The sequence below is a fragment of the Marmota flaviventris genome, chromosome 10, assembly GCF_047511675.1.
Source record: "Marmota flaviventris isolate mMarFla1 chromosome 10, mMarFla1.hap1, whole genome shotgun sequence".
Classification (NCBI taxonomy): Eukaryota; Metazoa; Chordata; class Mammalia; order Rodentia; family Sciuridae; genus Marmota; species Marmota flaviventris.
In genome coordinates, this window is record NC_092507.1 from 45,365,312 (window position 1) to 45,382,661 (window position 17,350).

Sequence of the window (17,350 nt, forward strand, 5' to 3'; positions counted from 1 at the left end):
CAAGGAGGAATATCTGTACTGGATTTTGAAGGTTGACTAGGAGTTCACTAAGTAGGAAAAGAGGATAAGCACTCCTGAAGACGCCAAGTCTAACTTATGAATGCCATGCCACATAAATCCTGTAAGCATGAAGAACTCTCAGTTGTGAAAATCAATGAAACACAAAAGGAGTCAGTGTGGATCTCAAGGTTCACGGTGTCCAGGCCCCTGCTCCTCATCCCCAGCTGACTTGTTGTTTGGAACTGTTCTCTAGAATTCCCCAAAGTTCCCCTTTTCCAACTTACTCTCAAAGACTCCTTACCTTCTCCAGAGGTGACCTCACAGGCGGGGCCTTGGAAACCCAGAGGGCAGATGCAGTCACAGCGTGAACCTGAGGAGACCAGGTGGAGAGAGTATGAAAAATACCATGTGGAGCAGAGCTCCCCAGCTCAGCCTCCCGCGTGGCATCTCCATTAGGTGAACACAGGGCGAGCACTGACTTGAATGGTTTGCATCAGGCAGGTTCCAATGCAAGAATACCTGCTCCTTCCTGGAGGGCCCTTTGGTCATAAAGGATGTGTGGAGTCACCACGGGGAGGTACATGGGGTTGGTGAGGAAAAGTACTCCTTAGCTGACATTTGACCCATGTCTATAAGGCTTCAGGATCAGAAGTCCTCATGGAGACACAATCATCATTTGCCACAAGGAATCACCAGCCTCTGCTTGAGTACCCCTACAGATGGGGAACTCACTACCCTTACCTGGCTCACCCTGTCTTTAGCCAGTTCTGAGACTTTGGAAGTGCCTCCTCATGTTAATCTGTAATCTGTCCCCTTGGAGTTTCTCTCATCTGCTCCCACTAGAATCCCTTTACAGGATTGTCCTTCAAAGGTCAGGCCCTTGGAACATGCCACTCTCTGGCACCTCCACTCTACAGTTTCAGGTTAGGATGCTTCTACGTTCTAATTCTGTGCAAAGCAAGGAGGATTTCAGCAACCCCAGATCAAAACCTGGAGCTGATGAGCTGATCCACTTCCTGTGGAACTGACCCTCATGGAAGGTCAAATGTCAGCTCATGTCAGATGTGCTGTGGCAGGACTCCCAGGCTGGACCCCCTCACTACATCTGCTTTGCCCATATCCTTTCTGTCTGAGAAGTAGAAACATCCAGTTAGGCAATGGGAACAACTGGAATCTTCCTCCTGGAGAGCACTTCTCAGTCCCCTCTGCAGGGCTAGTTCCTTCCACCTGCACTAGGCCCTGACTCCAGTTGGCTCCCTAGTCTGGGGCTGGCTCCTCATGTCCTGTTTGGAGTGCTGAACTGGACTCTTGCTCAGAGTCTGACCAGCCCATCACCACAGGAGCAGAAGTTCCCAGCCCACCTTTCCTTCCCAGTTTGCCTCGCCCCTTGCAGCCACCCCAGACGTGACCCTTGAAGTCCACGGCCAATTTCTGCTGGGCCATCTTTGCTGCTGCCTTCCAATCTTCTTGCCATGTATTGATCAGAACATGCACAGAGGCTTCCTCCCACTCAGCCCAGGCCTTCTTCCTTGACAAGAAGAGGTTCTCTGAGTCTTTAGCCGTTCTTTGCTTTTGGCTTCAGCTAAATGCTATTGTCACCCACTGTGGCCCTGAAGGCTGGGACCTAGGTATGTTGATGGTCAGAGGAGTAGCTCCTGGGTGGTCTGCATTCTAACTTCTTCTGAAACAGAGGTGGGCAAATGGACCCAAAGCCAGCTTCCTTCAGATGATGGCTTCTAGCAGGGACCCTGGTGACCTGGAAGAAGTACCTTTCAGGACAGGAACTCCATTCCCTTGGCAGGGAGCACAATGGCAGGAGCTGACTTCCCTCTGGAACTCCTCCAGAGCCTGCTTCATGTTCTGCCTCACTGTGCTGGAATAGGCAAAATCCGTGGCTGTCACCAGCTCATACAGAGGCTCTGCCTGGGAAGAAGGAAAGCATTTATTTGGAGAGAAGGCCTTCATCACATTGAGGCCCAAAGCAAGTCTACCCAGGAATGGGCAGAGGGTCAGGGCAGGGAGATTGCCGGTGGACTCCTGCGGAACCGGACCGATGCTACAGCACCTGAATGGAGGCCCAATCCCTCTCTGCCTCCATGTCACCCAATACGTGCATGTGAACTCATTCAGATTCTGGCCAACAAACACTGATACCTACTAAGTGCTAGACACTGAACATTGAATAACATAATCTCCACTCTCTAGGAACTCAGAATCCAAACATACCAATCAGTGATTACAGATGGTCTGTGACTTAGAATTTTTCAATGAAAGTGACTCATATTCAGTACAAATGGTACTTTTAATTTTGACCATTTCCTGGACTGGCCATCTGCCAAACTCCCTTGTAATCCTGGACAGTGGTGACAGCAGTTCTGAGCCCAGCTTCCAGACAGCCCTGAGGTCAGGAGGAGAACCTCTGACACTTTGCATCTCACTGTGTGGCCAGGCTAGGATGCTCGGCAGGTTAGGGATGTGAGATGCATTTGTGACCTAGGATACTTGTAATTTATGAAGGGTTTATCTGGACATCGCCTCATGGTAAGTTGAGGAGCATCTGAACCGTGTGGTGGTTACAGCCACCTCACAGGAAATGGGTGGCGAGGCGCAGGTGAGACAGGAAGGACTGCATGTTCATCTGTCTTTGGTGAGGAGGTGACATTCTAGCATGTTTTTAAGAGTATTTTGGAATTATTGTCCCCACATCACTCTCCCTTCAAACCTATCAGAATCATTTCCGTCATGTCAGAGCCACAATCAGGAAGCCTCTCCTGAGCTCTAAAGCTCACCGAGCACCTTCCTTCCATTAAACACTTGGGATACTCATCTGGTACAAATTCTGTCTTTGAGTAACTTTTCAAAAATTTTGTACCAGATATTGAACCCAAGGATGCTTAACTGCTAAGCCACATCCTCAGGGAGACCCCGGGGTCTCATGAAGTTGTTTAGGGTCTCTTTATGTTGCTGAAGCTGGCTTTGAACTTGCATTCCTCCTGCCTCAGCCTCCTGAGCTGCTGGGATTACAGGTGTGTGCCACTGCGCCAGGCTTGACTACTTCTTTATTGTCATTAATTTTTTTTTTCATGTCAGAAGCCTCTTGATTTCTGCCATGACTAGACTGTAAGCTTGTGGAGTTTAGAGCCAGGCACTGCTCAGCTCTGTGTCTTGAGGATGCACTCTGCAGCTCAGTAAGGAAAATGCATGAGGGGGGTGGGATGCCTCCGTAGGGTGATGGATCTCAAGGTAATGGTTGTAGGCAAGGAGGAGCACACACGGCTGTCAGAGACAGAGTGGCAGAAACAGGAGATGCTGGTCCCTTGATGGACTTCATAGTGAGCACGAGGGAGAAGCCACAGATGGATATGGTGCCACAGTTGAGACCATGATGAGAGGAACATTCCAGAGAGGTAGTTTAAAATGTTCAGTTCCAGGCTGGGGGTGTCGTTTTGTGGCAGAACGCTTTCCTAGCATGTGTAAGACTCTAGGCCATTCCCACTAGAGTGTGTGCACACACAGACGCACACAGAGTTCAACTCCACTTGGCTGAAGTGTCAGCTCCTATCCAGAGCCAGGCTCCTCTCCAGATTTTGTTTGTGATCCTGCCCCAAACCAGCCCTGGAGAGCTTAGAGTCTGTCTAAATGCAGGCAATCATGCTTAATAGAAGCCTCCAGTGGGAAGAAAATTGCTTCCATTTCTTAATGCATCCGATGCTGACCTTCGCTCCAGTGGGCAAAGCAAGCCCCTCGGTGGTCCCATTGTCTCACTGCTTTGTGGTCAATGAATTGATCCAGAAGCTGCTTGCAGAGTGGTCCAGCCTGCTGGCCGCACATGTTGGGGGCTAGGAGGGAGGAAGGGGGAGCTTGTTTTACACCCGTGAAGAGCTCCTCCAACAATCTGCCTTTGCTTCCAAGCACCGTGGAAGACCACCTTCACCTCCGTGGTATCTCCCTGCAAACTCGGAGACTGCTTCCAGGGAGTGAGGCGAGTCAGCAGCCAAACCCCAGTCAGTCTTCCACATACACTATGCTCCAGCGGCCATGTGGGGGTTGACAAACAGACCCATGCCATCCTCACATGGCAGTAATTATTAGCCTCGTTTTCAGACAAGGGTAGGTAAATTGATCGAAGTCACACAACTCATAAAATGGCATCACGAGGATGCTAATCCAAAGTCTGTGTTTTTCCTGCTTGTTTGGGATGACAATTGATTTAAAAAAAAAAGGCTTAGTTATTCCCCCCAGGGTTCTTATAAAATTTTCAGACTCCAGTGGTTTGCTTTGGAACTCATCAGCAACTGCAGAATTCCCCATCTCCTTTTTAAACTCGTATGGCAGTGTATCCATTCTTAGATTCACTGTTTCTTTTTGCTTTTTTCCCTTCTCTCCTCCTTCCTTTCTCTCTCCCTTTCCCTCCTTTCCTCATCCTCTTTCCTCTGCACCTCTCAATTCGAAATATTCAATTGGTCCTTGGGTCCTTGACATATCTAGCCTTGCAAACATTTTATTTATCCCATTGCTGGAAGGAGATGATGTCAGTAACTGCTCAACTCCATGCAGTTCTTTCTCTAGAGTGGACTGTGGCTCTCTTCTGCATAACAAATGGCTGTTACCATAGCTAGCATCTCTAAACTGCTCAGGGTAACACTTGACACACACTAGCCAACAATCTTCACAGCCACCTTGGGAGTGGGTAGTCTTCTATTTCCCCATTGTCCAGATAAAAAAGCAGAGGCACAGAAAGTTAAGTAGTTGATGGAAGGCATATAGCCAGTAAGTGGCAGGAAGGAATTGAACTGTTAAAATATCCTGCTCTGTTTCCTGTAGTGATTCTATGTCGACAGGTGGATGACAGATATTTACACCCAATCGGTGCACGAGTGCAATTTTATAGCCCACTTTTTTTTTTCGCTTACTATAATATGAACATTTCCCCACATGATTCAGTAGGCTTTGATAAAATAAATGCCTTTTCATGACTTCAGAGCTTCCTGCTGTATGAATCACAATGTATTCAGCTCTTCCATGGTTGAGCCTTTGAGATGTTTCCTTTTCCCTTTTGCTACTACAAATAACCAAACCTGACATGTCTTTCTACTGACATCTTCATCGACTTTTCAAATTAGTTCTTTGGTAGATTCTTGCATTTGGGGTTACTGGATCTAAAGCTATAAAGGTTTTTTTTTTTTTTTTTTTTGAATATTTTGGAGGTATCTGTTTCTGTTCTTTTCCTAAAGAGTTGGACCAAATTATATTCCCACCCTGTCACTCCCATTGGCTTTGAATATAGACTTTTAACCTTTGTCAACTTGATAGGTTAAAAAATAATTTATTGTACTTGTTACTTTAGGTTTTATATTTATTAAAGAGGTTAGCTTTTGCGTATCAGCCAACTGGGGTTTCATTTCCTTTGAGATGTTTCTTTCTTATAAACTGTATCATTTCTCACATATTAAGAATTCCACTTATGGCAAAATATGCATTATTATTATTATTATTATTATTATTATTATTATTATGCTGTCTGCCACTTAATTATACTCAATTGTACTCATAGTTTCCTGGTTTGAAATTCAGAATTTATTTTGAGGGGTGACATCTATCAGTTCAAATCTGATATCATTTTACCAGGCAAGTGCTAGTGTATCGTATTTTAAATTTTCTCTTGATTGGAGTAATTTGCTTTTAGAAATCTATAAGTGATTTTTCTTTAGAAAGATATGATGGTCATTTTAACCGATTACTGAGTATTTCAGCTTCTTTCCCTTCTAGGCATCTGGTGGGGCTACCGTTCTTCAGAGGCAGGTTTGCACACAATAGGGCTGCCTCCTTAAAGCCAGGTTTGCAATGTGAGTTGTTCTGACCAGTGAAAGGCAGGTAGACGAGTGTCGCTTCCAAGCAGAAGCTTTCAGAGTAGAGGGAGGTGACTTCTTGCTCTCCCCTAACCGTGCTGTGGTGATCATGGGATCACATGACAAGATAATCCCCTCATTTGGATCCCTGAGTGACCACCTGGAGCAGAGTCTTTCAACCAACACTTCTTGGAGATGACATGGATGAGAAATAAGCTTCTATTGGACTAAACAACTATGATTTGGGGGTTATTTCTCTGCAGAAAGATCTAGGCTATCCTGATCTCCATATGAGCACTGTTTACTACCATATTTTTTTTCCTTCTATCCTGGGTGTGCCAATGCTCCTGTGTATCAGCCTGGGTCCCAGCCCACAACCTAGGTTCCCTGACTACTGCAGAAATGTGCATGGATGATAGACCTTGTGAGTAGGATTGCCAGTTAAATATAGGATTATCAGTTATATTTGAACGTCAGATAAACAACAAATAATTCTGGGGGGATATGTATATTCCATGCAATCTTTGGGAAATGCTTACACTAAAATAAATTTATTCCTAGTCTATCCAAAATTCCAATTTAACTGGATAATCCTGAACTTTCCATTTGCTAGATTTGGCAACCCCTTTCTGGGACTCTTTCATTATCTCAAAATGTCTTTGAAATTCTTTACCCCTTAAAGACCATTTCACCGGGTAACAAAATTTTCCTTTAAGACCTAATAGTTGGTGCTCTCTTCTCTTCAGGCATTTTCTGCTGCAAATACTCCCAGGACCATTTGACTTTGATTCCTGTCGATTATATTTGTTCCTAAAAGTAAAGCATCCCTCCAGGATGGGTTTCAGGATCGTTTTGTTTTCGGTACTTTCACTTAGTTTTCAGTGAGCTGTTCATTTTGTATTATCAGCTCAGGGAAATTTCTCCTATTACGTGCCTGATTAATGTGTCCTCACATTTAATCTTGTCTCTTTCTCAGGCAGGAGTCTTTGTGTTTTCAGTTTCCACTTCTGTACTCCATCCATCATATTTCTTTTCTGTCATTGTTTTAATCTCTTTGTCTTTTGTTTCTGCATTATAAGAACATTTTTTTATAGCACTTCCACATCACTGACTCAATTTTCTGCAGTGTCAATTCTGTTCTTTATAGTTTCCAATGTAGGTTTTAATTCTGCTATTGTGCTTCTGGTTCCTACATTCAGCCACTTTCCTTTTATCTGATTAGTGTCTAAACATCTCAGTTTCTATTTTTATTTCATAAATTCTTCATTTTCTTGAATTTTATTATCATCACAAAGCAACACATTTAAAAATTTCTTTCTGTTTTTCCACCTTACAGACAAACGCTCATTTTCTGCATCTTGAAAGTAATTTCGAAACTTTGTGTTCAAAAATCTCTTTATATGTCCGTATGTCTTAACTCTTCTTTGAATGAGGCGTCACCTCTCCCTGCCGGAAGTTTACCAGCAAATAGCGTGAATGGGTGCTTCTGTGGGCTCCTTCCCTGTCTATCTGATATCTACTGAAATCCTGTTTCAGATCTTAATCTTAAGGACTCATGAATGTCCTCAAGTCTTAGCCAATGCTCATGTGCTTAGGAAATGCTTATCTAGTGAGCTCTGCTGTCCTGAAAATCAATCATCACCCCAGCTGCCTGGTCAGCAGGCTCTGCAGAGAAGAGTTATCTTGAGATACTGTGAAACCATCCCCAGTTTTCTCTTTCCAGAAAGAGTGCATGAAAGAGGTCACAGCTGGGTAGGGGCACAGAAACACTCTACCTCCTTGCCTTCCCCTCTGCCTCAATGCTCCTGGAAAACATCTCTGACCTCCCCACCCCCACTCCTGCCCCACCACACTGCACACTTGACACTTGATGCTCTGATGTGCACGCAGCTAATGTTCAACCTTGCTGAGTGGCCAGGGCCTTCTTTGTGTGTTCAATTTTTTTTTTTAATTTAGATAAGATATTTCAGTTAAAACAAACAAACAAACAAACAAAACAACAACAAAACCAGGAACTTATTTTCCCATAAATTCTCTGTTCTTTTCCATGCCCAGCTGTGACGCCAACCAATGTCACCATGGCATCAGTCAAGCCTAGATTTTTCTGGAGCTGCCTGTAACCCATGGCTGACTTCATCCTTCCTGTGATCACCAGCAACTATGTCCTCAGGGTCACTGCTGAGCAAGTGCAGAGGAGAGGATGTGAATGGCAGCCTTTTTGTTCTGGAGAAAAACCCTGCATTTGACATGCAAATGAAGATACTGGGGAAAAGTGCCAAGGTCTGGGACTGCAGAGTATCTTGTCAGAGCTCCAGCCTCTCAGTCCCCCTCCTTGACTCAAAAGGGACTCTCCAGGGGTTGGACAATGGCCCATCATACAGACACACTGTGGGTACCATGCAGAAGTCCCCACAGGCGAGTACGTACCTGTGCTGATGTGTGTGACAGTGTTTTTCTAACAAATGTCTTTCCAGTTTAAGGTTGTCAGACTCCTCTTGTTTGGAGTGACAGTTGGTTAGGATCATTATTTTTTTTTCCCACTAAGCCCACATTATATACCATGTGTTCTCTAGCTGGTAGAAAACAATTCAAGTCTCCTCTCTGAACCTAGCAGAGCTTCTTGAGCAACTGAGGATGGATATACCTTCTCTTGATTTGATCAGTCATGAAAGTAGATAAACATACTTAGTTGGTAGACCATTGCAAATTAGAGGAAATAACACCCTTACAGCCCCTGGCTGAATGTCATGTACCCAGCAGGTACTCTGAATATGTTAGTTACTATCATGATGCCTCATCCTTTCCTGTAAGCTAGTTGTCCATGCGTGCATCTTACTGTTCATCCTAGACTGTATTTTCCATCTTGGTATCTTGGGTTTTCCTCCAGCACCTTCCTCACTTCCTGAACTATCACAGTGGAACTTAGCCACTGTTTGTTGGTTGAATGGATAAATGTTTAAATAAACAAATGACTGAATGAGTGATTCCTTGATGAAATGGAAAGAACATTAATTTAAGAAGGGTAGAATCAGAAGCTGGTTGCTAATTTCCTTTAGCAACTTAGGGACCCGAGGAGGGAGCCAGGGGTCTCTAGGTGGTACCAAGTCATGTGTTCTAATCTTTTCTTTCTGGATATCATTTCTGCTGTCAAGGATGTGCCTTAAGAGTTAGAGCCTGCATAGATCTCATCTCTGCATTCTATGCCCTGGCTCATGGTGGGCCCTCCGAAGCTGTGTTCTGATAGAGGCAAGGGTGAGTAGAGTGGCTGTGTGTACCTTGATTTTTGTGATGGCTGGGTTGTACTGCACGGCGTCTCCCCACTCCTGCATCAGGTCGGCTGTCGGCAACTCCTTGTAGGCCAGGGTGGTGATGTGCTCACTTGCTCCTCCTCGTACAAGGACCACCAAGTCCTCCACCATGGTGTTCCTCTTGTTTCTATCTGGAATGAATGGATAGGAAGGGCTGGAAATTCATCAGAGGATCCACTTTCACACCTTGAATTCACTGCTGCCCATTGAACAATTCGGGTACCATAATTTCTCTGGCTTGCTTGGGAGACGTGGGAGAACAAGACACATCCCTGCCTGCAAGGGAGGCATTGTGTATGGAGCAAAAGGAAAGCTCACCCAGTCACAGATCACACAAGCTGGGGGCAGAACAAGGAAGGGACATTTACCTTGAGCATCTTAAATGCCAATTACTAAGTTAGTGTATGGAAGATAGCTAGGTAGAGAGATGGATGATAGAAGGCAATAGATAGGTAAATAGAAGGATGTAAGGTAGGGAGGTAGGCAGATAAAAGGCAAATAGATAGATTAATAGATTGGGAAATGGTTGATAGATGATAGATAGCAAGCAGGCAGGCAGATATATCTTCCTCTAGGAAGTCCACCCTGATACCCTACACTGGATTCAGCCATGTCATTACTACTTTTGTTGATTGCTTACCTCTTAAGAGCACTGTAAAAATAGAGATTTAATCTAATTCATTTTTGCATGTTTAGCTGGCAAAAGTAGCTTGCAACACAGTAAGAGCTTGGTGCATTTTTGTTGGGTAGATTCCTGTTGAAAGTGAAATTTTTGCTGCCTTCAAAAGCCAGTGCTTAGCTTAAAAGGAGACTGGCACCAGGAGCTCCAGGGAGGGGGAAGTGATTATAAGCTTGGAAGTCCCATGCCCCTGCCTCTCACCTTTGATTTCATTCAGAATCCTGTTGCATTTATTTTCTGATATACCCAGTTTCACGTTGACTTTTTTGATGGTTACACCAAATTTGAAATTTTCTTTGGCACAGTCATGGACATCATTAAGAGAAAAATCTGAAGGAAGCAAGGAAAGAGGTCTATGGTCTAAGAGGTAATTCACTCTGTCCCTTCCCCTGTGATGACTCTAGAGGCCTAACCCTTCCCAGATGTCACAGGGACTTGGGTCACCACCATGATGATGGAAAATACAGGCAGCTACTGGTAGCAGAGCAGAGGCTTTATAAAGATCCTCAACTTTCGGGTTCAGCCTCCTCCTAAGACAGGATTTTTGCTGCCTTCAAACTCAGTCATCTCTAAGAATTTGACTCCTTATCATGCCAGTAGGTAGTGATTCAGTGAGTACAGAGGTTGCTGCAGCCTGGCCACCTTCACTAACCCATGCTTCTTTAATGTTTAATAAAATAGGAAAAACTTGTTACTAGTAAATTGAAGAAATGCATATACAATGTCTGGTATTGTACTTCGCAAAGAAAAAGGGACATTCTCCCTATGTTTCTTCATATTTGGACTCTTGCCTACTTCTCCCTAATTCTCCCCCAGGCATCCTCTCCTAGTCTTGCTGAAATCTCAGATACGACTTGAAGGCAATTTCAGTAGCCCTGTGAGGCTGGTACAGAGACACAAGAGCAACTTTAACCACTAGGATTTCCAGAGATATGGGTCCAAAGCATATTCCTGAAACAGGAATCCCCTGCAACATTAGCAGGTGTTACAAGAAAGAGTGCTTCTGTGGTCATGTACATGTGACCTCATAGAGAGGTGATTTCAATGCAGGACACTGGTGACACTCCACAAGTGAGAGTCACCAATCATACATTGTCCTACAGTTTTGGAACCACTGATATGGAGGAAGGTGCTCCTGATCTTGGCAAGACTGAGGTTGTGCTGACATAAATTTACATTATATACCATGTGTCCTCTTGCAAGTACATTGGATTTATAACTAAGCCCTGGCTCTGCCACTGAAGTCTATGTAAGGGTTTCACTGTGGGATTGAATACAGGATTGGAAAGCAAGACTCAAAATGGAGACATTCCCAGTTGGAAAGATGTCAGATATCTGCCTAGAAGGTGGATTATAGGGGCGGGATGGGGGTTGGATACTAATTGGGAGACTATAATGATAATCCGAGAACTTGTTACTGAAAGTGTGATCTGTGGACCAGCAGCAAGCATCAGAATCATCTTCAAGCTTATTAAAAACGCAAAATTTCAGATCTCACTCCAAAGCTACAGAATCAGAACCAACTTCTCATAAGATTTGTCCATAATTCACATGCCCATTACATTTTGAATGTGAAGCCCTAGCCTCAGAGTGAGTTCACAGTAGTAATAGTAAAAACGGGATTGGAGGTAAAGCTGAGAGAACTTACTAATAGATTGGAAGGAAAGAAAAATAATTGAGGTTGACTCTAGGCTTGAGCCACTGGTTAGATGATGGGATCATTTCTGAGATGTGGAAAAACATATTGGGTGGGGAGAATATTCCAAGTTTTCTTTGGAGCATGTTAAGTTTGTGATGGTTGTTAGATATTCAAGTGGAGTTACCAAGGAGGCATTTCAACGTAAAATAAGCTGTTGGGTACAGGTAAAATTTATATACTTATCCAGGATAAATATATAAATTAGGAGCTATTTGCATGTTAAAGGTATTTAGAGCCATGAGACTGGATGTGACCAGACAGAGAGAGTAGGTATATAAAAGATTGACATTAACAAGTCCAAAGAGGAGGAGAAAGCTGTAAATGTGACAGCGTCAGTGTAGTCCAATAGGCAGAAGGAAAACTGGAAGACCAACTTCTAATCTTCCCCCAACCACCGGTATGAGAGTCTTCCCATCAACCTGTCACTCATGTGCCCCGTCAGGCAAGCCACAGTCCCTCAGGCGGTGTACCTGCTCTCTCCATGGCCTCTTGGTTCAGAATGAGCGTGTATTCATAAATGCCCCCAAGCACGGCCTCTGTGATGTAGTGGGTCCCAAAATCGCGGAAGAGGTCTCTGTATTCCCCGTAGCTGTACTCCAGGGGCAGGAGCTTGACTCGCTGAAGGAATTCATGATGGAGCATGAGGTTTCTGGATTTCAGCTTGTAATGTGCTCCTTCAAGGTCAGCGCGTGCGTGCAGAAACTTACTTTTCTAAATGAAATACCAACATGGGAAAACCAGACCTTTAAAGTTAGGAATCTGGAATGAGAAGATGAACTTTACAAATACCAGCCGGTGTTCTTAGCCCAGGGTCACCAGTCTTATGATTCCTTTAGGATATTTGAGAGAAGACGGCCTCTTTGACAAGTTTTGCAGTTCTCATGAATATCCTGATGTCCTTTCCAGCTTGGGAAAGCTTGCTCTAAACCCCCCTCCTGACTGCAGCACCTTGGGACTGTGAAGGGTAACCAGAAGCAGGTGCAGCAGAGCACAGCTGGGGCACACGGGCTGCTCTGAAGGGAGCAGGGTTTGCTAATTTGCCAAAAAAAAAAATCTATTTGCTTACGTCTTTTAAAGTGTGTGAAGAAAAGCCACCCAAGAAGGTAAAAATGATAGGGCTGGGATGTAACTCAGTGGCAAAGCATTTGCCTCGCAGTCGCAAAGCCCTGGGTTTGATCCCCAGTTCCAAAAAAAGATAAAAAAAATTAAAAAAAACAAAAAAACCCAAACAACACGACAAAAAGTAAAAATGGTGTTTTAGGAAGGATAGATATGGTAGTGTGTGGCAGGAGTTGGCAAACTTCAGCCTGCATCAAATCTGCTGTGTGTTTCTGTAAATAAATCTTATTAGAACACAGCCATTCCCGTGAATTTGTGTACTGGCTGTAGCTGCTATACACACAACAGCAGCGTAGAGTAGCTGCAACAGAGACCCTAGTGTCCTGAAAAATCTGGAATACTTCCTTTCTGGTCCTTTAGAGAAAAAGTTTGGTGTCATTGAGGTATGGGAAAAAAATGAAAGTTAGAGATACCAGAAAAAGTATAAGCCTCTGGGAGGTATTCCTACCACCTGGGGTGAGAGGTCCCTCTCCTGGGGTGTAGGCAGAGGAAATGGCCAAGGGTAGAAGATATCTGTGAGGCCCTTTCTGCTCCAATCCTGAAACCCTCAGCTCTGTGAGCCCTGAAGCCCTGCCTGTGGCTATCCCCCTTCCTGGCTTGATCTCACCCCTGCCAGGGGCTCAGGACTCATCTTTCTCCCTTTCCCCCACCTACCAAGCAATCAATAGGTACTCTGCTCATGACTTTCCCGAAGCTTTTTAAGTTGTGTCTCCTCTTTATGTGTTTATAAAAGTTGTCAGAATCAAAATGGAACAGATTGTGTGTCAACCTTAACAAAAAATAAATAAATAAAACTGAGAGTTATTAAAGAAGTGTCCTCATGCATGGTTGCCTAATAGTAGTAAACTATCCCAAAGACCCTGCCAGAATCACAACTTTGTGCAAAGGCTACATACAGCCTGACACAGAAAACATACTCCATCAAGGACATTTGACCTGCCAGGGTCTCTTCCACTTTGGATTGGTGCCTCCTATGTTATGGATCCTTGAGGTCAAAGATTTTTGTTTTAAAATATCATATGTAATCCTGCTCATGATGGCTTGAAAATGCTTCCCCCAATCTCAACCTCCATGAAAGCCCATCTAGCGTGGGATGACACTCGTACTCCATTGCGGTTGGCCTCTTCTACTTGACCTTGAGCACCGCAGGCAAGAGAAATTTATCACATATTTTATGGAGCACTGGGAGAGAGGAGTTAGAAGGCTCTTATGTCATGTGGGAGTCATACATCTTTGAGGAGATGGAAATGCTAATTGCCCTGAATTGATCATTACACATTGTATATTTGTACCAAATTATCACACTCTACCCCATAAATATGTGCAATTAAAAAAATACAAAATATAATTTTAAATGGGGAAAAAAAATCATGTGACATATGTCTCTAGGTCCCAAGTCTCTAATGCAGTGCCTCATTCAATGTCAGCATCTTCTAACTGGCAGTTTGAACAGGGAGGTGAGTGGGGAGGAAGAGGAGAGAGGCCGGGGGACAATGAAAGCCACCCACTGCTCCCCTCCTGGCGAGGCAAGTTCCTTTCAGTCAGTCCCATCCTTCATTGCTACAGTTTAGTATTGAACACCTACTAAGTGCCATTTGACAGTCTCTGTCTTGAAGCAGTGCACAGCCCAGAACATGAGGACAGAGAAGCCAAGTCATGCACAGTCTAACTAGTAGTGACTATCCACTTCCTCCTGGTTAGTATTTCAGCAGCAGGGACTCAGCCCCTCACCATTTTTTTTTTCTCTCATATGAATCACTCTGGTCTTTCAGTTTTGATCTCTCCCCAACCCCCACTCTGATTCCTTTCCTATCGTATCATGCCCAGGTTGAAAATTCTCAGTGGCTAGGGACAAAAAGGCACCTTCCTCTCCCTGGAACTCAAGATTCTGATTCAACTCTGCCCTCACCTGCTTCTCCAACATTCTATTCACTGCTGCCCCTCCCTTTACTATTTTTCTATCATCACTGGATTTGCCCTTTACCTTTGGGCAACAGGGCATAGATGACAGGGTTAGAAGCAGCATTGGAAACACCTCTCTGCAGCACACGCATGTGAAGGTGCGAACTGGGAGACAGGAAGACTGGTTAGTGGAGCAGAGCAGGAGATGGAAGGACCTGGGCTGATTCAGATGTAGTAGGAGTTAGGGTTAAAAAAAAAAAGTAACAGAGAGTGGTGCTGAAGGACTGGTTACCAACAGATATGGGAAGGAAGCAGAAGGGGGAGCCAAATATGATTCTGCAGTTCTTAGCTTATAAAAGTGCCAGGGGGCAATGCCACTAACATAGGCTGAAAACTCAGTAGGTAGAGATGACCTTGGAGCGAGGGCAAGGCAGCCAGGTGAGGGGCTCAGGAGAGTGGATGGGGCAGTGCCGGAGTTCACAGAGAGGGTGGAGCAGGGATGAGGGCTCACAGCTTGTCCCCGCAGAGGAGCAAGTGAGCAGCAGATCACCCAGGGCGACAGCAGGGTGAGGAGGGAGTGAAGTAAAGAATAGGCAGGGATGCTGAACCCAGAACGGAAATTGATAAGGAGCAGGAAGAAGGCAGGAGAAAGAGGAAAGAAATGGTGCCATCAGTGTCACCACAAGGCCCCGAGAAGTTAGAGAAGAAGTCTTGGGTGATATTAGAGAGATGGATTTCAATCTGAGTGTCTGTGACAGAAGTCAAATTGGAGTGGGTTAAAAAGTCTCTGGAGGTATTTTGGTCTGGCAAAGCTATATCCTAAGATTTCTGAAAACCAGAGGAAAAACCTTATTGAAAACCAATAAAACTATCTCATTCCAGTCCAAGTGGCAATTATCAAGAATATAACATGAACAATAAATGTTGGTGAGGATCTGGGGGAAAAATACACTCATACATTGCTGGTGGGATTACAAATTGGTGCAACCAATATGGAAAGCAGTATGGAGTTTCCTCAGAAAACTTGGAATGGAACCACCATTTGACCCAATTATTCCACTCGTCAGTTTATACCCCAAAGACTTAAAATCAGTGTACTATAGTGACGCAGCCACATCAATGTGTACAGCAGCTCCATTCCCAATAGGTAAGCAATGGAACCAACCTAGGTGTCCTTCAACAGATGAATGGATAAAGAAACTGTGGTATGTGTACACACTGGAATATTACTTAGTCATAAAGAAGAATGGAATTATGGCATTTGCCAGTACATGGATGAAACTGAAGACTGTCAGGCTAAGTGAAGTAAGCCAATCCCCCCAAACCAAAGGCTGAATGTTTTCTCTGATATATGGATGCTAACACACAATAAATTGGGGGCAGGGGAAGAATAGAAGCTCATTGGATTAGACAAAAGGGGAATGAAAGGAAGAGAGGGAAGATAAGAATAGAAAAGACAGTAGAAGGAATTGGGCATAACTGTCCTGTGTTCATATATGAATAAATGAGCATTGTAACTCCACACCATGTGCAACCACAAAAAATGGGATCCTAATTAGAATAAGTTATTCTCCAGTTATGTATAATATGTCAAAATATACTCTACTGTCATGTATATCTAAAAAGAACAAATAAAACAAAATAAAGAGATAAAAATTTTAAGAGCCATAAAAACGGAATTACAGAAAGCTTTTATTGACCCTTCTAAAAAATTAATGTCACACCAAACTATTTGCTTACAAAATGAATTTCAAGACAACAGAAATTCCATTGATTGTGAGGACTGGGAGTAATGAGGAATGCAGGCACATCTGTGGGCATGAAATTTCAAAGGAACACATGTAAGTTTAAAAGCAACAAATGGATACTTACCGTATGAGAAAATCGTTTGATTCTGCTAATATAATGTTTGCCTTGATTGCTTTTCTCATTAATGTCAAGTTCAACTACTTTAGGTATTTTAAAACCCAGGCTGAAAGAAGATTTTGCAGTAAATTTCTCTGTGACATTGTGCTCAAAATCTGAGTATGATTCATATTCAGTTAGTGCAAATTCATATTTCCCTTGAGTCTAAAAGAAGAGAAAAGAAAACATTTTTTTTTCCAAATTTCCTTTTACTCAAATCAGTTCATTACATCCCATCAGATAGCCCCTGTATCCCTACAGTGTGCTAGAGCTGGACTAATTGCTCTGGATTCAGAAAAATCAGGGAAAATTTGAGTTTCCGCTCTCGGGGCTCTTGATTCAGCAGGAGAGACCTATTCCGTAGTAGTAGGGTTCATACACAGGAGTTAGTGCTTGATTTGGATTTTGAGTGGCAGAAGTGTGGGGGACTATTCTGGGCTGTGGATTTGGCTTGAGCGTGGTGTTGGGAAGGTTTCAGGAACTGCAATGATGCTCAGGCCATTGAATCAGAAAATGCAAGAATGAGGGATGTGGACAGGTGTTGTGAGAGAATGTGCTGGTGTCACAATGTTGAAGCTTTTGTGTTACTCATGGCAAGCCTGAGGGCTTGATGCAGAGAAGAGCCAACAGAAAAAGCAATGGAGCTGGGCATGGTGGCCCACGCCTGTAATCGCAGCATTTCAGGAGGCTGAGGCAGGAGGATCTTGAGTTCAAAGCCAACCTCAGAAACTGTGAGGCGCTAAGCAACTCAGTGAGACTTTGTCTCTAAATAAAATACAAAATAGGGCTGGGGATATGGCTCAGTGGTCGAGTGCCCCTGAGTTCAATCCCTGGTACACACCCCCCCAATAAAAAAAAAATGTATGTATGGGAGCCTCAGGAAGCTCCT

At 44.0% G+C, this 17,350-nt stretch overlaps 1 protein-coding gene across 1 annotated transcript in view; it reads right to left on the bottom strand.

Moving 5' to 3' along the window:
* The window catches only part of C8b (complement C8 beta chain), a 35,240-nt gene that overhangs the window by 1,953 nt on the left and 15,937 nt on the right, over nucleotides 1–17,350 (bottom strand). The window contains exons 6-11 of the mRNA XM_027945052.2: nucleotides 16,429–16,626; nucleotides 12,006–12,246; nucleotides 10,038–10,166; nucleotides 9,125–9,288; nucleotides 1,770–1,923; nucleotides 302–370 (exon numbers count right to left, since the gene is read on the bottom strand). Coding sequence (XP_027800853.2) covers nucleotides 302–370; nucleotides 1,770–1,923; nucleotides 9,125–9,288; nucleotides 10,038–10,166; nucleotides 12,006–12,246; nucleotides 16,429–16,626 — 955 coding nt within the window. The remainder of the gene's footprint in view (nucleotides 1–301; nucleotides 371–1,769; nucleotides 1,924–9,124; nucleotides 9,289–10,037; nucleotides 10,167–12,005; nucleotides 12,247–16,428; nucleotides 16,627–17,350) is intronic.